Source organism: Octodon degus, unplaced genomic scaffold, assembly GCF_000260255.1.
Source record: "Octodon degus isolate 3935 unplaced genomic scaffold, OctDeg1.0 scaffold00001, whole genome shotgun sequence".
Lineage (NCBI taxonomy): Eukaryota > Metazoa > Chordata > Mammalia > Rodentia > Octodontidae > Octodon > Octodon degus.
The window spans coordinates 2,754,267-2,779,232 of record NW_004524577.1 but is presented as its reverse complement, the minus strand read 5'-3'; the positions used below and the strand labels follow the sequence as shown (position 1 = coordinate 2,779,232).

At 53.1% G+C, this 24,966-nt stretch overlaps 1 protein-coding gene across 1 annotated transcript in view; it reads right to left on the bottom strand.

The window, feature by feature from the left end:
* Prkcb (protein kinase C beta) overlaps positions 1 to 24,966 on the bottom strand; it is a 211,773-nt gene that overhangs the window by 179,009 nt on the left and 7,798 nt on the right. The window contains exons 2-3 of the mRNA XM_004623124.2: positions 19,334 to 19,528; positions 15,630 to 15,712 (exon numbers count right to left, since the gene is read on the bottom strand). Of these exons, the coding sequence (XP_004623181.1) occupies positions 15,630 to 15,712; positions 19,334 to 19,528 (278 nt within the window). The remainder of the gene's footprint in view (positions 1 to 15,629; positions 15,713 to 19,333; positions 19,529 to 24,966) is intronic.

Below are 24,966 nucleotides of genomic sequence, written 5' to 3'. Positions count from 1 at the left end.
AGGGGGACTCTGCTTGCCAGGACACTGGGAGCACGGCGCAGGAATGCCTGGCTTCCAGAAGGCACCCTGGGCCACGGACACGCCTGGCACACCAGAAGGACAAGCGGCCCCTTTCTGCAGAGGACACAGCAAGTCTGTGGATTAGCCAGGCGCCTCCTGCCACTGCCAAGGAGGCTGTGAGATAAGGACGCGCTGGGCTGCCATCTGCGCTCGGGACTCCAGACACAGCGACCCTTGCAGGCCCGGATTCCCCCAGCGCCAGCCACCAGGGACAGAGGACTGTAACGCCCATGCACCTGGGGGCTCCAGGGGCAGGATGGGCTCTGCGATGCTGGCTCGCGGGCTGTGCTTTTGGCAAGGCCGCACCCGCCCTGCACCCGCTCCCCAGAACATCACAGGGTACGGCTCGGGCACCAGCGCAGCTCCTGTGCGCCGTGCCCTGCCCTCTCCCCAGGGGGCAGTTATCCGACAGCACAGCTCAGTCCCACCTGTGGACCTCCCAGATGCCAGTGGAAGGCGGTAAGTATTACTGTGACAGACATGATGCCCACAGTAGCACCTAACACGCAGCAACTCTGCCACGTGGCGGGCACAGTTCTACGGCCTTGCATATCTTGAGAAATATGGTTCTCGCCATCCCAGGGTTCCAGAGGGTCGCACGGGCCCCACTCCTGAGCTCCTTCACCCCGCAAGCGCAGTGTACCCAGGACCCTGCTGGATGGGAAAATGTTGGAGTCCTTTACGTAAGTGGCACAGTGTCTGCGCAGAGCCTCTGCACATCCTCCCCAAATCACCTGGGGCTACGGGAATGCTGGGTAGGTCCGTGTGAGTTGAGAGCTTACGGGGTCACGATAAGCAAAGTTCAGTACAAGTTCAGGACAGATGCAAGATTCTGCAAATGTTTTCAACACACAGGCGGCTCGAGCCACAAATGCAAAGCCCTGCAATACAGGGGCTGACTAAACGGGACGTCATTCCTGTGACAGGTGTCAGCAAGGACAGGCCTGTGGTGCTGGCTGACACACAATGTGCACGTCAGGGAATGACCAGGTCAGGGCGGGCTTCCCTGGGGAGGCAGGAGCTCCTGGAGTGCTGGCTAGAAGGCCGGCGCGGGTCAAGCAGTATTGTCAGTGCTGGGGTCCGCTGAACCAGGCAGGGCCTCGACCCGATCAGACTATGACTTCATGTGAAATGGCGCCAGGATTGTCTTTAAAATCTCTGCAGGTGGCTAAATCCGGGCTAAAACTGAATTCATGGAGGAGGAGGAAGAGCAGAGTATTCCAGCAGAAGGGTCAGCACGTGCAGGTGGCCAGCGCAGGAGAACAGTATAAGAACCCGCTCTGAGAGTGGGAAAGGGGCGGTCCAGCCGAGGAGCACGAGCACACTGTGTACCACGCGAGGGGACTCGAGAGGACGTCTGCACATGCGCCGTCCAGGTTGCCAAGGGTCAGTATTGTGCGCCAGGCCCAAGAGCACCGGCTGTGCTCTGAGAACAGCGGCAGCCCGCGATGTGCTTTCAGCGGAGGGGAGGTCACCACCGTGGCCGCTGGCAACGAGGGGCTGGTGGACAGAGAGGAAGCAGGAGCAGGCAAGTGGTCCAGGTGAGAAGTGGACATGGCCCGGACCCTCCCAGCGGGCCCGGGAGGAGGCAGTGGCGGGCTGCAGGGACGGCCGCGGGCTCTAGCACCAGGCCAAGCCCAGACTGCCCTTCTCAGCTAGAGACCTGGCAATTCAGTGAGCGTCTCCGCTTGTTTCTCTACAAGGCAGGTACAAAAAACCACGGGCTGAGACAGATTGAGAGCCTTCCTACCCCAGAACCCAAAGTATTCCCAAAATACAAAACTTGCTCGGCACTAACAAGACACCACACACGGAAAATTCCCCACCTGGCCTCAAGCGACGGGTCAGAGTCCACACACAGTAACACTAAACTCTTGTGTTAAATTACCTACAGGCTATCTGTAGAAAGCACTCAGGAAATAAAGGGGGCGTCACGCCTGGGCTGGGCCCCCACTGCCAGGTCTCTCACGACGCATACGTAAGTATTCTGAGCTCCAAAGTCGTCAGAATTCTGCAGCAGTCCTGGCCCCAAGCATTTCCGTTTAGGCGCTCGCTGTGCGAGTGCTGGCTGTAGCTAGTATTTAGGAAACACAACAGGACTTGGCAGCAGAGAGAATTTCAGGGGCAGGGCAAGCCGGGGAACACACAGGAGGGGTCCCAAGATCAGCCCTGCTCCCTGGGCTCAGAAGACTTGCAGTGAAGGAGTAGAGAAGAGGGAGCGCAGGAAGCTCCCCAAGGAGGGCCCTGGACACCACGCGGAGGAGGAGAACAAGGGTTGGGGCACAAGCGCCACGTGCAGGCCGGGCATCTTAACCCCCTCGCACACCTAGTTGATGCTCAGAGATCGTCTAAAAAGTGGGTGTGTCACAAGCCCTGTCTTACAAATGGAGAGAAAGAGGGACAGAAAGGTCATGTGGCACGCCCAACACACGCACGCGGGCTCCAGAGCCCTTGCTGCTATCAACATGCAAGCCCCAACCCGGAGCCCATGCACTGCCCTCTGCCCCCTTCCCTGGACCACCCTTGCAAGTCCTCAGGTACTATTTAAAAATAGGAGGAAAGCTATTTCAGCCCAGAAACCAGGGAAAGGTGCCAAGCGCATGCCAAACTCTTAAACGATTTTTCATTACATAGAAATGGTGAGTCTCGGGCGGCAAGGGCAGCCTGGCCCAGCTTCCCCAGCCCCGCCCACGGTAGTAAAAGTGAGAGTGGAAGTCGGACTGGGAGAGCAGGAACCTGGTCACGTACAGGAACAGTGAGGCGAGCCCTGGGGGCACGTGGCGCGCGGGTAGGTAGGCACTGAACAGATCTCAGGAACTCTCAGCAGCTCCTCCAAAGCCTCACGGAGAAGCAAGGGGACCCTGGCCCGGCAGACCCCACTGGATGCAGGAGGCGCTCACGCTGCAGGGGCACAGTAGCAGGTGGTCCCCAGCCAGGGCTATGTGCCAAGTCGGGGAGATGGTGTGCCCGGGCGGATGAAGACCACAATGCTACCAGGACCACAATGCAGTTAAAAGCTCCCTGCCTTGAACTGCTGTCCCCTCGCCACCTCTCCAAGAAGGCTGATTTGATTAAATCTGCATCCCCCCCTACCTCTGAACAGGGGAAACCTTCCGCTGACAACCCCCCCCCACACACACACCAATAAAGGCAGAAATTGTAAACCGGAGAGTGACAGAGTGAATTCAGTCCAGAAAAGTGTTTAAAAATTCCAAACTATTTGTCAACATCTAAATTTAGGGGATCTCAAACTTCTCCGGAAAAACTGGCCGTTGGTCCTTCAAGCAGCAAGAGTAAAAGCTGGGACTGGGTGACAGCCTTCCCACAGGGCGTGCTTGGGCCAGCAGGACTCCAGGCCCCACACACTTGGCCCGTGTGCTACCCGCCTGCTGGCTCTGCAGGTGGACACCCTGATTAACTAGCTGCTTGTGTCCTTTCAAAGTCACACGTTCAGGGCCAGGGGGACAGCTCGGCGGTCTAAGTGCTCACCTAGAAAGCACAAAGACCCAGGTTCAAATCCCTGTATGCATGCCCCATGCCAAGCTGGACACTGAAAACAGGCGTGGTGGAGCACGCCTGTAATCCCAGCACTGGGGAGGCCGAGACAGGAGGATCACTATGAGTCCAAGCTGCACAGCAAGACCCTGTACCAAATAAATAAACAGATAAAAGGTTTTAAATTTTAAAAAAGGCACATGTCCACTAACAAAGCACTGAGAAAAGCAAGCAGGCCCCAAAAGAATCTACTTCATTATTTCATTTTGTAGAGTTCAAGCACAGGAAGCAGCTTTCCCTAGTGGCTGCACTGTCTCCCGTCCCCACCAACAAGGCTCAAGGGTTCCGATTTCTCCACATCTTCACCAACACCTTCGGACCTTGCGGGTTGGTAAAATAAAATTTATCTTATCAGGCATGAGGTGCTATTTCACCATGGTTGGGATTTGCATGATGCAAATTAGGGATACCTAATAATTAGTGATGCTGAGTGTCATGGTTTGTGTCTAGATGTCCCCCCAAAGCCTCATGTACTCATGGGGTAGTGGCTTCTAGAGTTTGTGATTAATTCATGATCCAAAGGTGGGATAATGGGTGTGTGCTACAGGGATTATGGGTGTGAGTGCTGCAGGGATTATGGATGTGACTACTGCAGGGATTACGGGTGAGTGCTGCACCCAGGGGCAGAGAACCTGAAGGCAGCATACGGAAGGGGAGAGGTGTGCTCTCTGCTGCTGCCTCCGCTCCTCCCTTTTGCTCTTGCTCTTGGGGTTTCCACTGCCACGAACCGCTGCCCTCTGCCGTGTGCCATCGCACCTTAGAGCCCGCCGAGTACGGACTAACCCCCCAACTGTGAGCTAAATAAATCTTTCCTTCCTTGATTTTGAGTGTCAGGTATTTTGTCCCAACAACAAGAGAAAAAGTAACTGGGACACTGAGCTTTTCTATGTTCATACCTGTCCGTCATTTGTGTATTTTCTTTGGAGATGTGTGTACTCGTTTCTTAGCTCACCACCACAAGAGAGTTCCATAACACCCTAAAAACAGAACTGCTATGTTATCTAGTAATCTCACGGCTTGGTAAATGAACTGAAATTGGGATCTTGAAGAGACAGCAGCACTTCCGTGTCCACCGCAGCGCCATCCACAATAGCTGAGATTCGTGTATAAACAACGTAACGCCCATGCATGAATGTATGGGAAAAAGAAGCTCATCCAGTGAAAATCTATTCAGCCTGAAGACAGGAGGAAGGGCTGGCAAGACAGCTCAGCGGACTAAGTGCCTGCTTTGGCAAGCGCAGGGCCCAGGGTTCGATCCTGGTCCCACATGCAGTGCAGGCCGAGTCTGGGCATGGTGGTGCAAACCTGTAATCCCAGCACTGGAGCGCGTGAAAACAGGAGGACCACTATGAGCCCAAGCTGCTTAGTGAGACCCTGCACCAAATACATCGAGTGGAAAAAACAAAGAAGAAAGGAGGCAATTCTGTAAGACTAGACAACACAGACGAACACTCAGGATGTTATGCAAAGTGACATAAGCCAGTTGTAGGAAGTCAAGCCCCACATACTGCCATTTATATGAAGTATTCAAAGTAGCCAAATGCACTGAACAGGGAGGAGGCAGGGATCGCTGCAGAGGCTACAAGGACCGAGAAACGGCGAGTTCTGATACCTGACACCAGTGTGACACAGCTCCGTCACACAGACCTACACTCTCCGTGCGTCTGCGGTGCGGCAGTGTGCCCGTGCTAAGTACTGGCATCTTGTACACCTAAACATTTATGAAGAGGGTAGGTTTCGCATGAGACGTTCATTCCAAAATAAAGTAAAACAGTTCTCTAGGAGCAAATCGGGCAGACTGCTGGTGTGGTGGGTGGCGTGGGCCCAGTGGGCACACGAGGTTTCCGGCAGCTCTGACACAGAAGCAGGCGTGGGAAGGAAACAACCCGGATACTTCTCCTGCACAACACAGTTTCCAAACCCACGTGACCAGTGCAGACAAAAGCTGGTCTCGCTGATTCCAAGCTCTACATTTCTAAAGAGGGAATCTGATTGGTCCGACCGGAGAAAGGTACCCACAGGCACCTGGACCATGTGGACCTGTGCTGCAGGGTCACAGTGCCTTGGGGACGCATATATGGCAGTTTCCAGAGAAAAGGATTCCCCCGTAACTAGACCACTGGACCCAGACCCAGCTTCAGCTAGCGCTGTGAAGGTGCACAGGGCTGGGCTTGCCACGCACGTCGGGGCACTAGCCAAGAACATATACCTGAAAGCCAGACTTCCTAGATTTCAACGCAGGGTAGGTCCCGGTCGTGTGACCATAGGCCAGTCCCCTAGAGGTTCAGAGCCTCAGTTTCCTCATCTCTGAAATGAGGGGGATAACGGTGAGAATGAACCTACCCTCAGGATGTAACAAATGAAGGTACTGTCTTGAACATGCTTAGTATAGAATCAGACATATGAAGGCTAAGTCTTTTTTAAAAAAGGATACTTGGAAATCCTAGAATCACAGACCATGGGGGGACCCCTAAGGAATAGAGGGAGGCAGAGGCAGAGACTGGCAATGGGGTCTCCTGACGCCAGAACCGGGACCTCCAGGCCGCCTGGCTCCCGGCCACCCGGCCCTCGAGCTCTCACCTCTCTCCCACAGGTCTCCAGGCTCAGGGCTGAGGTCGGGAAAGTCGCCCGTCAGCTAGGGGAGCCGGCCCTGCCTCCCCGGGCCCTGCGCTCACCAGGAGAAGCCGGAGCGAGCTCACTCGGGTCTCAGCAGCAGTCCGCTCCGCCGGGGAGGCACAGGCGGCTGCTCTCAGCTGCTGCTCTGGCAGCTCGGGTCAGCTTCTGCCCCACAGCTCGAAGCTCGCGTCTCCGGACAGTGGGGGACAAAGGCCACGCAGGAGCCACCCATTCTGACCTTTACAAGCTGGCTCTGTACTGCAGAAGTCACTGTTGCCCTGCGGCAGGCGGCAGCAGCAGAGTCCTGCAGAGTCCGCCTGTGCTCAGAGCCGCACGGGTGACACTCCCGTCACCTTATCGGAGCCCGCTCCCAACCGCCCAAGGACAAGGCTTCGCGTTCTCCCCGTTCTCCCGCTGCGCTGAGCGGGATGGCTGCGTGCCAGGCCAGAAGTAGGACTGCGTTCTTGAAACTCACAGCCCAAGACGCCAAGGGCCCCGCATGGCGGCGCTACGTGCGTTTACGCCAGCCCGAGTGAAGCCCTTACTGCAGAGCAAGTCACTGCATCCTCGCCAGGACCCTGCGTGCTGCCTCATCCTACTTTTTCAGGGTGAGAGATTCTTGCGAGATTATCAAGCGAGCTGATGGCACATGTTCAGAGTCGTCCTACGGTGCAGCCTCCCACTGCTTTTCAGGCTTTGCTGCCCATCAGAATTACCTGGTAACTTATACAGGTGCTAGGCCCTGCCTGTATTTTCAGGAGAAGCCTGTTTTCAGCAGCTGCCTAAATTATCCACTGGCATTCAACCTGCCCCTAACCTGCATGTACGAATTATAGTAGACACAGGGCCGGCCAAATAGCTCAGAGGATTAAAGCACCTGCAAGCAGGCGCAGGGGCTGGGGGTTCACCCTCCAGCCTTCCGCGCTGGCCCTGCCCTTGGGGTGCACTGAGATGGCACTTAAGACTGGCATAGTGGTACACACCTGTAATCCCAGCTCTTGGGAGGCTGTAAACAGGCAGATCACTACTAGTCCACTCTAGTAGTGAGACCCTGAACACCCTGTAGACCTTTCCCTAAAATACAAAAAAAAAAAATTACAGTAGACATGAGGCTTTACTCTGCCTAGCAGCCACGTGTCCTCTTGTCCTCGATTCTCCTTTGAGAAGCCCTTCTGCCCTCACCATGCCCAACCCCTGGAGGGTTGCTCAGGCATCTGAACTCGACTAGGGCCAAGTGGTACAAGTGCTAAAATCAAATGGAGCTTGTCTGGTTGGCCAAATCCTCTTGTAAGTCTCTCCGGGGCACCTCATCCTCGCCAACAAATTCCTTTCTAACCTAAATTAGCCTACGGTAGTTTCTGTTGTATGCGACCAGGCAATACCAAGTACCAGAACCACCAGAGTGATTCTGAGACCTGGCACGCCTGGCAGCTGGTCTTGGCTCTGCTAGGATGGGGCTCAGTGTTATTGTATGGAAATCAGTTAGTCAGTTTGGGCAGATTCCCCTTATCTTGTTCTGCCCTTTGGAACCACATACACACACACACACACACACACACACACACACACACACACACGGAACGGTACAACAGCCTTTGGATCCTTGGTGGCAACATGCCCTCTTAGCTAGACAGGGGTCTCAGTTACTCCTCTCTCGCTGCTGGAACAAATACCTGACACTCAGAAGGAGAGGTGTACTTAGCTCAGTCAGTGGAGGCTTCAGTCCATGCTCCGCTGGCTCCAAGGCACACAGCGGCACAGAGCAGCCATTCATGGTGGTGGCAAAAAGCAAGAGCAAAAGCGGAAGGGCAGGAGCGGCAGCCACAACAGCTACAGAGAGCAAGTCTGTCTCCCTCCAGTTGCATTCAGGCTATCTGCCCCAGGCTGGGTGTAGCACTCACACCCATAATCCCAGCAGCACTCACATCCATAATCCCATCAGCACTCATACCCATAATCTCAGCAGCACTCACATCCATAATCCCAGCAGCACTCACACCCATAATCCCAGCAGCACTCACACCCATAATCCCGGTGAGTTAATCACAAACTCTAGAAGTCCGCCACATGACTGCATGGGGCTTTGGGGGGACAACTAGACACAAACCATAACAACAGGTCAACTCTCAAAGTGTTCTCAGTCCACCCATCACGACCCGTCCAGACATCCTTCTGGCATTTGATGACATACACTGTGGTCACTGGATACTTTTGCTGTGAATGCAAAAACCATCAACTGCGGCATTATACAAACAGAATATACGGCCAGGAAGATGGTGCATCTCCAGAGTTAGGGAGACACTGGATAAATGTGGACACAGGACGGGGGCACCGTGGTATACTGTTCAGATCGAGTTGCTCCTGCTAAGAGGCATGGATGGGTTTTCACTCGAGGTGACAGTGAGTCAAGAGAGATGTCCACCTCATGGCTGCTTCGCTCCTGGAAGAAGGCAGGCAGGAGCAGAGCATTCGTACTAGAAGTGAGCCACGGGCTTCCCACTTGGACCTCAGGTTGGAAGCCCAGGCTTCAAAAGCAGCGCACTTGACTATTAAGGATGCCGGCTGCTCTGTTCTAACCCAGGAGTCTAGACAATACTGCAGGGGGCGGGGGGGGGGGCGCCTTAATGCCACGTGTGCTGAGGCAGTAAACCCGTTGAGCATTGGTGGCAGAGCGAGCGAGGGCTTCTTCTCCATGTCTGGGACCACAGGGGAACCGAGGGCAGGACACATGCGTCCCTGTAAGCCCAGCACTCTGGGAGCAGACGCAGAAGGACTGCAAGTTAAAGACCAGCGTAAGCAACCTGCTCAGCGCAGCAGGGAGAAACAGCTCAGTGTGGAGGCTGAGGTCAATCTCCAGGACTGAAAGAGGATGAGACAGAGACAGACTGAGAGACAGACAGAGAGACAGACAGAGAGACAGAGAGACAGAGAGACAGAGACAGAGAGACAGAGAGACAGAGACAGAGAGACAGAGACAGAGACAGACGGGGGCCAGAAGCTCGTCAGGAGCCCGCCAGCTGCTCACTGGGGAGCTAAGCCGGAGGCCTCAGGGGCAGCCACACGGGACCGCGCCTGCACGCGAGCCCTTGCGGCACCGGCGCTGTGCCTGGGCCTGCACGAGCACTTGATCTCCCCCGAGGGAAGTGGGAAACTTGAGTCCACTCGCAGTGAAGCGGACCCGAGACAAGCAAGTGGAGAGACCAGCGCACCCCGATGGGCTGCCAGGGCAGAACCGGCAGGGAGCCGCCAAAGTATGGACACTTCTGCTGTGCACGCTGCGCTTGGAAACGGAGAAGGCGATGCGCTGCGTCTGAAGTGTTACATATTTAATATTAAATGTTACGTGCAAAAATGTCTTAAAATATTACAAATACATAATTATGTTTAGGTAGCTTACACCATACCTAATGCTTTGCCTAACATGTTCATTTTCATTTATTTATTTATTTATATTGACAGAGTCTTACTGTGTTGCCTAAACTGGCCTCGAACTTATGGTCCTCCCCCCTCAGCCTCAAGTAGCTGAGATCATAGGCATGCTGCACCATGCTTGGCTTGTTCTTTCTCATTTCACCTTATAATATTAACAGTATCAGGCTGAGGAAATAGCTTGGCAGCATAAGCGCCTTCCTGGCAAGTGCAAGGACCCGGGTTCAATCCCTGGTACTGCATGCCATGCCAGCCGCTGAAACCATGCTGGCCCTGAAACCAGGCCCAGTGGAGCACCCCTGTAATCCCAGCGTGCGCTGGGGAGGCTGAGACAGGTGGGCCACTGCAAGTCCAAGCTGCACGGCGAGACCGGATACAAAAAAAAAATTTAAAAATTAAGAAAAAAACAATATTCCCAGGCCAACAACATTTTAATCACACGACCTTTCATTGAAGCACACTTTCCATGTAATAATCTGCAGATCTTAAGCACAGCTCTGGGTGAGCTCTGGAAGACGTGTGCATGTGTGCACCTGCATGTAGTGCTGTTCCTGCCAAGGGCCGGACGTTTCTGTCACCGCAGACGCGAACCACAGCCCAGCATCCGCCATGGATGTGTTTCACTGTGCAAAGCCTACCTCACAGGCACTTGGGTCCTCTCCAATACTTTGTTACTATAAATACGGATGCAGTGAATGGTGTTCTAAGTAAATAGATGTGCACGTCCTTAAATAATTTCTTTCTTTTTTCTTTTTCTTTTTTTCTTTGCAGAACCGGGGATTGAACTCAGGCCTTTGCACTTGCCAGGCAAGTGCTTATTCTATTGAGCTATCTCCCCGGCCCTAAATAATTTCTTAGTATGCATCCTGACAGCATTCTTAGGTCATGAAGGATTAGGCTTAGTAATTTTTGGAGCACAAACTATTTCTAAAACCATAAAATACTGAAGGAAGCATCTTTAGATGAGCCAGCTGAGGAGTCCTTTCACCTCTGTACCGTCTGGCCCAGAGCCCGTGTTCAATCGATTTTGCAATTACGAGCAGCTATTACTCCCTGGCAGGCCAGAAGGTCCCCTGCGCAGCCTTTCTTGGAAAAGAGAGATGTCTCTCGATATCAATAATCATTTAAAACCATTTATGGGGTGCCCTTCTTATGCTAAATACTCTGGCAGTGGACCAAGGAATCTCAGAAAATACACAAAAAACCCAATGGAAGTACTATGTCCTCCCATGTTAAAGATAGAAAGTAATGCTGGAAAACTTAAGGTTTTATGTTCCCAAGACCACTGGAGAAGCAAATGACAGGGGAGGAATCGGACCTGCAAGGCTCCCCGGCTGCAAGCCTGAGCTCTTTCGCAGCATTTCATCGCAGAACGTGTGTGAAGTAATGGGAACAGGACAGCGACTGCCCCGCGTGGACGAGCTGTGCGGGCAGCGTTAGGGACGCTGGGAGCAGCAGAAGCGGCGTCCACAGCAGCCCAGCTCAGCGAGCACCGCGCCAGGCACCCTGCGCACGGCACACCACTTCCTGCTATCCATCTATTTGCCTTCTTAAAAAAACCTCTTTCTCATTGTGAGTATCTTTAAAATTGTACTAGATGGTTGGTATTAATATCCTTCTTTTACACAAGGAAAGTAAAGGCATCAAGAAATAAAGCGAAATGCCCGGCTTTGCTAGTGAGTACCAAAGCAGAACTGGGCGCCGGATTGTGGCCTGTGGGCGACAGGTCTCTAGCCTGAACCACCACTGGCATGACGCGTAAGCTGCCAAACTGTCATTTGCAGGCAGGAGCGGCCAAGTCCACTGAGACTCGGGGACAGGGACAAAATGAGGTGCATTTTCTCGGGGGGCCATTTACGTCTCTTTGACACACACTAACACCTGCAAGTCTTGTTCGAGGCTCGCATCGTGCCTGCGGCAGTGTGACGGTCTCCGGGGTTTCCACTCTTCAGAAGCCCGTGAGCCTAGCGGCATGGGCAGCAGGCTGACCACGGGTTTTCCCTGTCCAGTAGGTAAAGTCTGTTTCTCTAACATTTGAACCTGGACTTGGCCACCAACTAGCTCTGCCCGCTCAGACCCTGGCGAACCCAGTGCACAGGCTGTTAAAGCTCGTACGCGCTGGGGGATGCCTGATGCTCCTCTCGGCACCCTGAAGCTTCCAGGAGAGCAAGCCTAAGTCAGCCAGCTGCGTGGACGAGGAGGCCACGTGGAGGGAAAGCAAGGCAGCAGGCCAACCACTGTGTGAGCGACACCATCCCGGCTCCTCCAGCTCCCAGTCGGCCTGCCAGAAAACCACTGACGTAGGCCAGAGGCCCTGATCCTCTGCCTTCTCCTGGCCCAGCCCTCGAAGCAGCTCTGTCCTTGCTCATTCCAAGAGCTCTGGGAAGGTTTTAGATGTGGCCCAGACGCTGAGTGGTGACTACGTGTAATGCTCACGGCAGTGCAGGGCAGTCTTTCTGCAAGGTCCAAGAAACAGAACTGACATTTTGCACCCTCATGAGACCGAGAGGACTGCCTACAAATGCCCGGGAGCCTCATCCACAGACGCTGTCATGGGTCAAAGCCTCCCAGTGATAAGCACCACTTACATGGTCTGTTCCCTCGGGCCTTAAGTGACTGGCCGGCGTCCAGGCTCACAGGACACTGCCTCCGTGTATCATGACAAGGGCTTGACTGTAGAATGAGGTCAGCACAAAGCTCCGCTAATATCCAGAGGATGTCCCGGCTCAGCCGGGCTTGGAACGGCAGAGAGGAGGACGGAGCCCATCACCTGCCCTTTACACGGGCAAAGCCGAGCGTTTCTGCCTCGCAGCCTTGCTGTACCAGTTCCTCCAAGGTCACACAGTTCCCACATGAGCTTAAGGGCAGCCAAGAAAGAGCCTGGCCAGGTGGGCAAGCAGGTGTGGCCAGGTCCTTAATCATGCTCCATGCCACGGCAGAAAGAGGTCAATGAACAGAGTCGAGTGGCCCCGGAGTCTGGACCGATCCGTCATCCTGAGTGCCAGCTGCCCTTCTGAGAATGGTCTCCAGAGAAAGGATCAGTCGGCGGCCCAAGCCTGCACGTGCTGGCTGCGGGGAGGACTTCCGGCCCTGCCCAGGCTGTTCGTGGCTTCGTGCCTCCCTTCATAGAGGCCTCTCATGCCACCTCTGGAGCCTGCACCCTCCTAGGCAGGGCTGCCAGGTGGCAGACAGAAAGCCTGTTTACGTTAGCCGTGCCCGCTGTCCTTGCTGCCTGCCGCCACGTGTCCACCGCTACTCTTGGCACTGCAGCACCGTGGGGTGTGTGTAGCCCTTCCCCCGCCCCAGGCACCGCCCTCCGTGGCTTCCTCAGTATCTATGCATTTGACACCCATCACGACGCTGTTGGGGAAGGTAGGGGCTATTACTTTCCCCATTTTTCAGCTGAAGAATCTCAGGCATAAAGAAATGTAAATAATTTGCCTAAATCACACAGGTTTAAAACTAAGAAAGTCGTCTCTGCCACGCGATTTTAACTAACACACAGCAGGGCTCCGCTGGTTTATCCGAGTAACCGACCATTCTGCTCCCCCCACCAGGCAATGAGCACGCAGATCTTCACCGCAGGAGAGGCACAGGCCCTGCGCAGGGTTCTCTAGGAAAGCAAAGCTAACAGGACAGATGCAGTTGGGGACAGGGAGTTTATCCTGTGACCTGGCTCATATGACTGGGGGGGCTGCACGACCCCATGATCTGCCATCTGCAAACCGCAGAACCAAGACCGCCTGCAGAACCGTGTAGTCCACAGCTGAGCCCAGCGGCCCGAGAGGTGGAGGAGCCCGCATCCTCAGTCCTGGCCCACGTCTGAAGGTTCCGACCCGAGCGATGGAAGTCCCCGCCAGACACAACACGGCCTTGCCCTTCCTTTGCCTGGTGGTCATCCTCGGGCCCTCCCTGGCTCCACGGTGCCCACCTTACCTACCACCATCCTCACTCGGTCTACTCACTCAAGCACTATTGTTTCTTGAAATACCCTCACAGACACACCGACACACCGACACACCGACACACCGACACACCGACACACAAACACACCGACATGACATTTTATCTATCTGGGCATGGCTGACCCAGGCAAGCTGATGCATGAATCAACCCGAACACATTCACCTCTTCCAACCTGGCACCTATACACTTCACTTCTCTTGCGTGCCCAGGTGGTCCTGCAAGGCAGCAAGGCCCGTCAGCCCCTCCCGGCCCGTGAGCTCAGAGACACGAAGGCCCAAGGGGACCTGTGGCAGTCTCAGCTTCCCATGCAACAGCGTCCTCGCGTCTCCAGGCGGAAGAACTTCCCCCTCTAGGTCAGTGGAACCTGCAGCCACGCGGAAAGGAAGCCAAGGAGCAAATGCAGGCAGGAGCACCAGGGCCACCACGCCATTTCCACCCTGGATTCCGGGCCTGCTGATCCTGCTCATAAGAGGATGGGCACCGTCTACTGGACGCTGCATCAGAGGGTAGACACAGCCATCTGGAGAACCTCACCTCGACTCCGGATGCCCCAGAATCAATTCAGGAAACCAATCCTTAAAAAGTTGTCGCTAGGGAGAATTATTATTGATCCCAAAACTGCCTGTGTTGGTCCATTTTGGATCCTATAACAACATGTCAGAAGTTGGCTGGCTTTTAAATAGCAGGAATCTATGTCTTACAGTTCTGAAAACCGCGACATCTAAGATGGAGAGACTGGAAAACTCGGCACCCCGCGAGGGCCCGCATCCTCATCCCCAGCTGTGTTCCTGGCAGTGTCACGTGGCAGAAGGGCTGAAGGGCGTCTTTTACGGGGGCACTAAGCCCAGCCATGAAGCTCGGTCCTCAGGAGCTGAGCACAGCCAACGGCCCCGTCTCCTAATACCATGCCTTGAAGTTGGGACTTTACAACAAGGCAGGGAGGGAAGGCCACAAAATATTCAGCGCACAGACCAGGTGTGGTGGCGCACGCCTGTAATCCCCGCACCGGGGAGGCTGAAAACAGGAGGGTCACTATGAGTCTGAGCTGCATAGTGAGACCTTGTACCAAATACATGAAAAAAACATCAGCACATAGAATGACGTGACCAGCCAGGCCGAGTCTTAGGACAACTGTCACCTGTGACCTCAGCCCGAGGGGACCTTTGGTCTTTGCACTGGGTTACAGCAGTGATCAGATACAGAACGACTAAAGCGGCCTCAGCATCCTGCCCCTTGGAAAATGAAGTGAACACAGCCAGCAGAGCCAACAAAGGCAGAAGGAAAGGGAACCTGGGGGCCTTATCTGGATTTATGGCCCCTGAAGCTGGGTTTATCCTCGGGCTTTTCAATTCAAGCACCAACAATTTCTCTTTCTGTACTGTCCAATTTGAACTCAGCTCCTGCCTTAGCAACAGACAATGACAGACAGACAGACAGACAGACAGACAGACAGACAGACAGACAGACAGAGCCAGGACGCAATATCTTCCTGGCTGTGCCAGAGAAGCGAGTCTTAACCTGCAAGAGCATCCGGAGCCCCATGAGGGAGGGGGCGGTTCCCAGCACACTCCCGGCCGCTGCCCGCGGATGCGAGGAAGACTGAAAGAGCATGGCAAACGGCGCCAACCCTCCTCTCAGCGCCAGACTGCAAAGGCCCCGGAAGTCCCAGTGCCTGAAATCCTCAACGTCCCGAGCCCAGGGGTCCAGAACCTTCTCTAGAGGGCTCGTGCCTAACAGATCTCCCACCCTGTCTGTGACTGACCGGCAGACGACGCCTTGCAGAAGGCTGCCAGGAGCCAGAGGAGCTCGCCACAGCCAGCGTCGCTCCTGCATTCAGGCAGGCTGTTGCTTCAACCCGAAGTGGGCAGCAGAGACAAAGCCAGGAGGGGACACTCTAGGAAGGTGGATCACAGCAGGAGCAGAGTCACCCCGTCGAAGTGCTCACTCGCACGACCCACACAGTCACTGTGGACACAGGAGACCGACTGCGGCCTGCTACTTACGTCAGAGGCCGGCCCCTTGTCAGCGCCAGGGCAGGAGAATGTGACAAACTCATGGCACCGTTTATGCACGACAAAGCAGCAAACTGCAAAAGAGAACACAAGGTTAGGAGAAAGGGAAGGCGGGAAGGGCACAGCAAAAAGGGCGGGAGGGCGGGCGCGCTCGGGCTCGGCCAAACGAGGCTGCAGGCCCCACCAGCGCGCCAGCGTCTGCTCCCGTCCTTTGTGGATGGGTGCGACTACATTGTGTCTTTCAGAGGCGCTAAATTTCTAGAGGCAAACAGGGTTGGAAAGATCGCATCTGCTCCAAATCCCATTTCCTTGAAGATCCCTGGTCTTCTGTTGGCTTGGCAACAGCAAGTTCTCCCTTAGGTCAGGCACCAGAGGAAACAGTTGGTTTACGTGAAGGTTCTTATTGCATACGGGATATGTATCTTGAAATGTTAGACTCTTACTTCATGATATGGAATGAACGTAGGGATGGGGCAAGCAGGAATGGCAAACGCGTGCTCTGTCTCGCTGGGAACAGTCAGCTAAGTGAAAGAACGAAAGAAACAGGCTACAACATTCACCACATTCCGTTGTTCATTGCAACCAGAAACGCATGAATGTATACTCGGATGCAGGGGAGCCAAGGATCTACGGTCCGGCTCCACTGCTGGGAGATTTTGTCTGCTGGAAGAAGGCACAGCCGGGGATATACACAAAATAAAATTATTTTTGTCGTTCCACCTTCTCGCGCAGTCATGGTTCAAGCTTCCTTTTGCAACCTTCAGACTGCAGGTTATGAGAAGACAGACCGCATGGCTTGGAGACACCTCAGAGCCTTCTAAAACACACGTTCAGCAAACTAAAACAGAAGAGGAAACCCCAAGGCCGCCGCTAGTGACACAGCAGACGACAGCCACGATCGCCTGCAGCTGCTAACACCCGCCCTGACACTGCACGCTCCGCACGGGCCCCCGCCACCTTCCACGAAGCACCCCCGCCAGATCAGCCACACGGGTTCACATCTCACCGTATAACTACAAATTCACAGAAAATACGTGCAGCCGAGGAACACACCGACTCTCATGACAGGAAGGCGGTCACCAAACACACGCACCCCCAAAGAATCCCAACAGAGACGGCTGGGCAACCAACATGACCTCCTCAGCAAATAAACTACAAGAGGGCGAAAATAAGAGGAGAAACACACAGTCAAAGAAACTTAAGAAGCAGGTCCACGAAGGCAGTACGTGGGCCTTGCCTGAATCCTAATTTGAAAAAGCCAGCCGTTTAATAAATGGCGAGGCTCTGTGTGTCACCAATCGACAAGCGGGTAGGGAAGCGCGCTCCTACGCACACGGGGCACCGCGCTGCCGCAGCCCGCCCTCTGTAGGAAACCTGGGGCGCCGGGAGACTGCGGGCTGAAGGGAAACAGCTCGGCCACACAAGCCTCAGCGTCGCGTGTTCTCCCGAGAAAGCCAAAATCCAAGGAACGAAATAATAAAAGACAGATGATAGAAAGGAGAGAGAGATCTTTTTGAAATGGAAAGGGCGCCAGGAGACTGGAGAGATGAGGAAAGGAGGGAAGAAGACAAAAAATAAACTAAAATGTGCTGCGCATATGTCTCAACTCCCCAAGAGGAACATACTCATTATGTACCACAAACATACCAATACAATGAAAGTTTTTAAAAAATTTAAATGAGACTATGTATCAGAGAAATGGATATTTTTGGTTTTTATGACACTAAGAAATCACTGACATTAGGCAACAGACTTTTCAGCGTGAAAATGGCCCTGTGGTTCTAAAAATAGAAACCTTATCATTGAGGATGCACCTTAAATCTCTATGAATACAAGAATTCAAGTCGGAATCATTCAGCACACTAGGGAGGGCTGTTGATGGAAAACTCTGACCGTGACAGGTCATTACTGAGCCTGAGTAACGGAAATATGGCTTTCTCTTTTAAATATTATTTATTTTTTTATTTGGTACAGGGTCTCATTACGCAGTTTGGGCCCGTAGTGATCCTCCTGTCTCAGCCTCCTCTGCACTAGGATTACAGGCATGTGTCATCATGCCCGGTTTCGGTGGCCAGCACAGCACACTGGGCTTCCAGGGCTGACACGACATGCAGTACTGGGGTTCGAACTCAGGTCCTCGTGAGTGCCAGACAGGAGCTTAGACCTCCAAGCTACCTCCCCAGCCTGGCCTTTCTCATTTGATGGGCTTATTTATGGGCTTTTCTTAATACACAAATCTATTTCATCTATGTTCTGTATTTACCATAAATATGAAATTTTAAAAGACAGAGAGAAAGGGAGGGAGGGAGAGAAAGTAGAAAGGGAGGGAGGAAACATACTTGAGTCATAAGACAGGTGGAAGAGGGCTAAAAAACTGTAATGTGCTGAGTCTTGTATTCCTCAAGAGATTACAAACTGTTAAAAACTACATCTAAGGCATTATAAGTTAAAATATGTGTTAACAGTTGAGAGTAAAAAAAGAACAGAAACTCTATATAATTTTTAAATCACTATATGAGAAAACCAGATGGAAAAACTTAACCCAGCTGTATATCAAAAAGTCTTCATGTCCCAGAGTCACATAAATAATATAAATATTCCACTTTTACTTTTATGCTGCATAATTTCCTCCTCAATTCATATGTAATTTCTTGGAACGTGATGTAAAATAAGGAATTCATTTGTCTTTTTTTTTTTTTCGAATCACTAACCAACTGTCCCCAGTTGTCCCAGCACTCTGTGTTTTAGTACTGGAGATCGAACTCAGGACCTTGTGCTTGCCAGGCAGGCGCTTATGCCACCGAGCAATCTCCCCAGCCGCCCCAGCATTCTTGATTGAATAATTTATCCATTTCCCATGGATGTCACACACCAACTTCATTACACGTTCAATAATAACACACACTGGAGTTGGTCTCTGGGCCTTCTGTCTTGTCCACTGATCTGCCTCCACATGTGGCAACAGGGGCTTTAATTATAGTAGCACTATGATATGTTATGGTATGGCCTCCCTCATTATCCGTACTTTCAAACATTTTCTTGGCTATCACCGCAGGTTTATTCTTCCAAGTGAACTTCAGAATCAGTTTATCAAAGATTTAAAAATGCTAATGGAATTTTTATTTGAATTGTATTCAAGCAGCCGCTGCCCTCCAAACAACACCAGGATCTTGATTGAAACTGTCTTAAATTTAGAGATAAAATTCACGCTGGCTGATATTTTTACAACAGTGGGTAATTACACTGGAAATTGATTGTGCTATTGTTAAAAATCCTATTTTACCCCCTCCCTAGAGTCATTACTTTTCTCTGTCTTCCCGTGTATTCCTCATTTAGTACGGTTTGGGGGATTCTTTTTTTTTTATGCTATTGTGAACTTCACATTTTTCCTGTTGTTTTCCTCAGTGTTTACAAATAAGAAAGCAAGAGAATTTCTGCATCTTTATTTGGTAAGTGTTCCTTAGCTCTGTGACATTCATCCTGGTCTGTCAGCCTGACTGGATTACAACGCCTAACAGCAAAACACAGCTATGGGAGTGTCTGAGGCGACGCCAGAGAGGACTGCGTGGATGTCAGCCCACAGAGCGGGTGAGGGAGCCCTGGCCGCGGGGTGGAGTGAGAGCAGAGGTGGAAGGCAGCCGGAGCACATGGCAGAGCTCCACTCTGCTCCAGGGGTGTGCCTTCTGCCCCGTCACCTGCAGACACCAGAGCCCGCTTCTCCAGCCCTCGCACACCCACATGAGTGGCCCGCAGGCAGCAGCCAGCCTCGGATCCCGAACATTCCGGAGTCCTTGGCTTCTCTTGTTCTGAGGCCTCCCGTTTCCCGGACGAGCAGCTGCGGGAGCCTCTGCTTCTCCGGCACACAGCAGCCACGATGGACTCCAGCCCACCTAAGAAGTCCCACACGTGTGTCCTGTGGAATCTTCCCCCAGAGAACCCGAAACAACCCAAGCTCAGACTCCTAGCAGCGCTGGGAGCTCTCGGGCAGAACACCAGGGCGTCTCCAGTAATTCTTCTTCTTCCCTTCCGACAGATGCGTCTCTTCCCCTCACCTGAGTCCCACACTTGGACCTTTCTGAGCATCGTGAGGTAAAGGAAGGGCGGCAGCGACCTGCTCGGCTCAGGCGGCTGCGCTCTCCACAGCATGGCCCGGCCCTTCTGTGCCTTCTGACCTCACAGATGGCTTCCCATCTCTTCTCAAAGGAGCTGTCGTGATCTGTACTGTCCCTGGAACCTGGGACAGCGCCACTCCCAATATGCCCTCCCTGCTCTTCTCATTGAGGAAGACATGATGCTGTTGCCCTCTCTCTGTACGACACTGTTAGGGGGGCTCTCTTTTCATTTTTTTTTCAAAGTTCATCTCTATTTTCTATTGTTGTTACTTCAAAGAGCCAGACCATGGATGGATTTACCAATTCTGCTCAGTTCTATCCCACCTTACAAATTAATAGCTCCTTCTGCTATCTGCCCCCCAGCATACACGCATTCGCTTTGCTTGCTTGTGTCCGTGTTACTTACTGGTTAGGAACATGAAGTCTAGAGTCAGAGGGCCAAGTTTTGATTTTGCATTCGTAATTGCAAATTCTAACATTGAATACATTATCTCATCTCCCTCTGCTTCAATTTCTTCTCTGAAAAATGAGTGACAGTAATAGTCCCAAATAATGGTGACACTGTTAGAGTTCAGTGAGTTAATCCACGCACAACACCGTGCCGGCCACACCATGAGCATTCAGCAAATATCTGTCACGATCACAGAGCCATTTGAAAAGCTGCTTGAGTTGACAGTTCCATTAATTTCTTCCCATTCCTCTTCATTAAAAATTTAAAGGTTTTAAAGCTCAAAACCTTTCTTTTAAGTACAATTTCGGCTACATTTTTGTGTTTTATATTTAGTGTCATTATTAAGGTTTAATTTTTTTCCTTGACCTGATCTATTTAGAAAAGCTTTCCCCCATTGTTCAAGTAGTTGCTTTATTCTTCAAAGCTTCTAAACTGCCAGTTACGATCTAGTTCACACTCCTCCACTTTCGGGTGGGTGTGTGTTTCTTTTTCTAATGTCCACCACAAGCCCTGGTACAGAATCGACAGCAAATACATTCTCGGTGGATGAGTGACTAAAAGAACAAATGTCACCTTTACAGAAAACACAAGAGAGGACGCTACCAGCTTGGAGCCTCCCGGGTGGAGCCCCGGCCTCCACCTCTCTGCGGTCGAACACGGGCCATGGACAAGGCCTCTTGGGGCAGCTTTCCCATCAGCCACAGAAATAAACAGCCACTGATGAGAAGCCCACGCGCTAATGGCTGACCTCCCGCGTCTACTCCACGGACCGCTGGGAACAGGTCTTGGAAGCTGACGAGATTCAGGAGCAGGTAATTCCCCCATGGCGTGTTTCTGGAAAGTTGTGCAAATCAAATTCCCCATTAAGTAAAACACTTTGAAGAAAGAAGCAGGCCTGGCTATTTTCAGAAACAAACTACATCCTTTTGTGATACAAATAAACACCCCCTCATTTCTGTTTGGTAATTCAGGGTAAGATTAGCTGGTCTTAAAGATGAGGCAAGATGTACTCAGCTGCAGAAAGCCATACCAGGTCCTGCTCTCGCAGGGGTGCCGCAAGAGCCAACCATCCCTAGACCTTTCACGGTTTACTTAATTACCCCTCTTGCCAGGGCTTGAACACCTGCCAGCTGGTGCCCTCTGAACCGCCTGGAAACATGCTCTCCTGGGGCACACGGTAGGGTCTCACACTCCAAAGCCAAGAGGCTAGTAATGGAAATGTCAGAGACAGGTGGAGAGACACACTGCCTGCTCAACAGGGACAAGCGCTAGTCCGCCCTGGCCAGGCGTGAGGAGGAGGTCCCAAGCGCTGTCCCCCTCCTTGCCTCCCTTATTACAGACAAGCTATGAAGGCCACGAGCCCGCAGTGCAAGCAGAACAGTGCCCACCGCCCACGGCAGCCACGGCCCAACCCAAGGAACTGCGGACATACTACCCTGCACGGCGATGGGCCTGGCGGACGTGACTAAGGATGCTGAGACACAGAATGACGAGGAACTGCTGGTGCAGACCCAGTGCAAACGCTCAGGTCCTTGTAGGAGGGAGGCACGAGAGTCGGCATCAGAGCCCAAGAGATGCCACTACCGGGCGAGGGCGTGTCAAGGAAAGCAGGAGGCGCCCAGAAGCTGGGCAGGCCAGGGCTGGTCTGCTCCCTGAGCCTGCGGAAGAACTGCCGTCCTGCTGACATCTTCGTTCCAGGCCTACAAGACTCATTTTCAGAAGAACTCGGCCGTCCGGAAGGAAAGCAAGACAGTGAGCTCGTGCCATCGCCGGTGCCCCGACTTGCTCTGATTTTCGTAGCAGCATTAGGAAGCCAATACACCAATCAAGGAGCAGAATACTAGATGCCACAGAAGCCACAGACAGGGAACGTCCCTGGGGTGCCTGCCCCAAGAAAGAGCTGAGGCCCCCGTTCTGCTTCCCACTGCACCCCATCTCCAAACTCTCAGCTCCTAACCAAAAAATCCATTCATTACATTCCAAAGAGAAGCACGTGAAGTCACCAGATCACATTTTTCTGGAACGCTGACATTCCCAGGGAGCGCTCTTTGCCCCTGAATCTGTACCAGCCGGACAGAAATTCCAGAGGTAGCAGCAGGTGTCTTTGGTGGGACAAATACAAAGGAGAAGAGCCCTCAGCATTCTTCTAGGCTCCCGTCTTTCTTAGGACATCCTAAACCTTCCAGCCTTCCCGGGCGAGGGCCACCATCCCCAGGACTTAGTGGTTAACTATCTGCAATCTGATGGACCTCGTTTGGAGCCTTTTTTTTTTTTTTTTAAACCACTTACAGGGTAAATTTTTTAAACTGTATCATAGAATACATATTACCACTCATCCTCCTCAGAATGTTCTTCCTCCCTCTAAACATGATTACCCATTGTTCTTTTTTTTTTTTGTGGAACCGGGGATTGAACTCAGGCCCTTGCGCTTGCCAGGGAAATGCTTATTCCACTGAGCCATCTCCCCAGCCCCTTACCCATTGTTCTTGATGCTTTCTAAAGCAGGTCTGGACGTCCTCTTTCATGAATGTATTTAAAAGTGCTTCCTCAGTGGCACAAAGGCCGCTGCTGAGTGCCACGCGGTGGAAAGGTGGACACACTAAGAAAAGGACGGTCGCGCTCCTCCACCCTTTCACCAGCTCTGGCACTCGGCCACTTCCGCCTCCTCCCGATGAAAGATGAAAAGTAAACGTCTGAATTGACTCTGAAACCAAAGCAGCCCCAACAGTGAAACCAGACACCTTCACAAAGAGGACTTGCAGAACTGCCTCGGAAAGTGGCCGGAAGGGCGGGGCACGCGCGGTCGTAGCTGGGGAAGTCCTCTGAGATGGACTAGTAGCCATGCGTCTGTCTCCGTGACCCTTCTCCCACTGCTGGGACAGATGCGACACCAACACGAGGGCAGGAGAGATGCATTCAGCTCACAGTTACTGGAGGGTTCGGTCCATACTCAGCTGGCTCCCAGGCAAGTGGCACCTGGCCTTTCGTGGTGGTGGCAAGGAGCAGAGAACAAAGAGTGGCAGATCGCTAGGGCAGCAGCCAGCCTCTCTCCTCTCCTCACACTGTAGTGCAAATTACCTGCCCCAGGGCAGGAGCAGCATCCTCACCGGCAACAATGTCACAAACTCCAGAAGCCACCCAAGACTGCCTGAGGCTTTGTGGGGACACCCATGCCCATACACAAACAGTGTTCCTGAATGTATTTTCACTGTATTTTGAATCTCACCTTACATAAGACGAAGCCTATTAATCCAGCGACTATACATCTCTGAACCTAACTTTCAGAAATGGAAGTAACAGTATTTGGTCTCACAGGAATGCTACGAAGATCACAAGAAAAATGCTTGGTGGGAAAGGGCAGAGTGGGAGCCGGCGATGTGAGGCCATGCTCGCAGGGGATGAGGGGCTCTTTCTTCCCTCCTAGGTGCACCACAGACCCAGCCTATTCAGCTCTCTTTAGTGCCCAGGATGAAGCGCAGCTTCCCAGCTGCTGTGGGGAGCTAGCTATCTCCGCGCTGAAAGGCAGAAAGGCCCCTTCACTGCTTGCACGCCCTGGCTTCACCAGCGTCGAGAGCGCTCCAGGGCCTGCTCCCGGAGCCTGCATGCAGCTTTCCCTGCAGCTCCTCACAGTCTGCTGAGGAAGGCGTGCGTAGCCTCACTCTACGGGCACTCATGCCACGCTGAGCAGGGAGGCATTCGCCTGAGGTCCTGCAGCTCGCAGAGCCGGGCTTGCCTTCCGGCAGAGCCCACTCTCCTCTTGCACGGTGCATCTGTACCTGTCACTCATGTGCTGTTCCAGAAGAAATCCTCCCCTGCTTTCCACACCCCCACCATCCTGTGATGTGTCACTTCTTCTCTACCACTAACTCCCCTTAGCTGCCCTCCACATCTCAGAGATGGAATGCTTTGTACCGAAGCCTCAACTGATCTCCCCGGAGACCAGCAGCCTGCCTTGAGGTCTCAGCTCTGCGAGCCACTTTCCAGGACCATGGAGGAGATAAGGCTGGCAAGTCACAGAATGTTAAGAACTCCAAATGAGGCATCCTCTGTGAGTCCGCAGCCAGGGAGACGCCCGAAGCAAGCTCTAGGCCAGGGTCACTTAGTTTCTTCTGCAGAGGACAGCCTTGCATGACAAAGGCCACCACCAAGCTGCCCAGCCCTGCAGCTACTATTTCTTAGTTATGTGACCTTGTAAAGGCCCACTGACCTTGCTGTGTCTCAGTTTCCTGCTGTATAAACGAGATAAGGACAGTACTTTGCTCACACAACTGTTGCAAGGGCTCACTAGCGCCGTCACGGCCCCCCAAGCGCCGGCCAGACGTCAGCGTCGTTGCTCCTCCCTCCTTCCTCCACCCCACTCCGCATTCCCTGAGGACTGATCGTGGCCCCAGCGTCCGCCTCACTCTCCGCCCTGACACATTTGCCGGCTGCCAGTAGCCTCCACGTGTGCTGTTGGACATGGTGGCGCTGTATAGAGGCTAATCAGAGAAACCTGAAAACTCAGTTCTTCATTCTTGCTACATTCAAAGTGCTCGAAGTGGCCGTGCAGCTAGAAGCCACCACAGGAGGCGGTGTAGCAGACGACTCCTCATCACGTGGACTGAGAGGACCAGCATGGAGCACACGGTTCCAGTGCCTGCACCCGGCACCACCACGGCACAGCCACCAGCCACCGGCTATTCAAGTCCCTGCCTCCACGGCCCCACTCCTGCCATCAGTTGCCCGACAACTGTCCGTCCTCTTAGGCCCCCACTCCTGCCGGGCC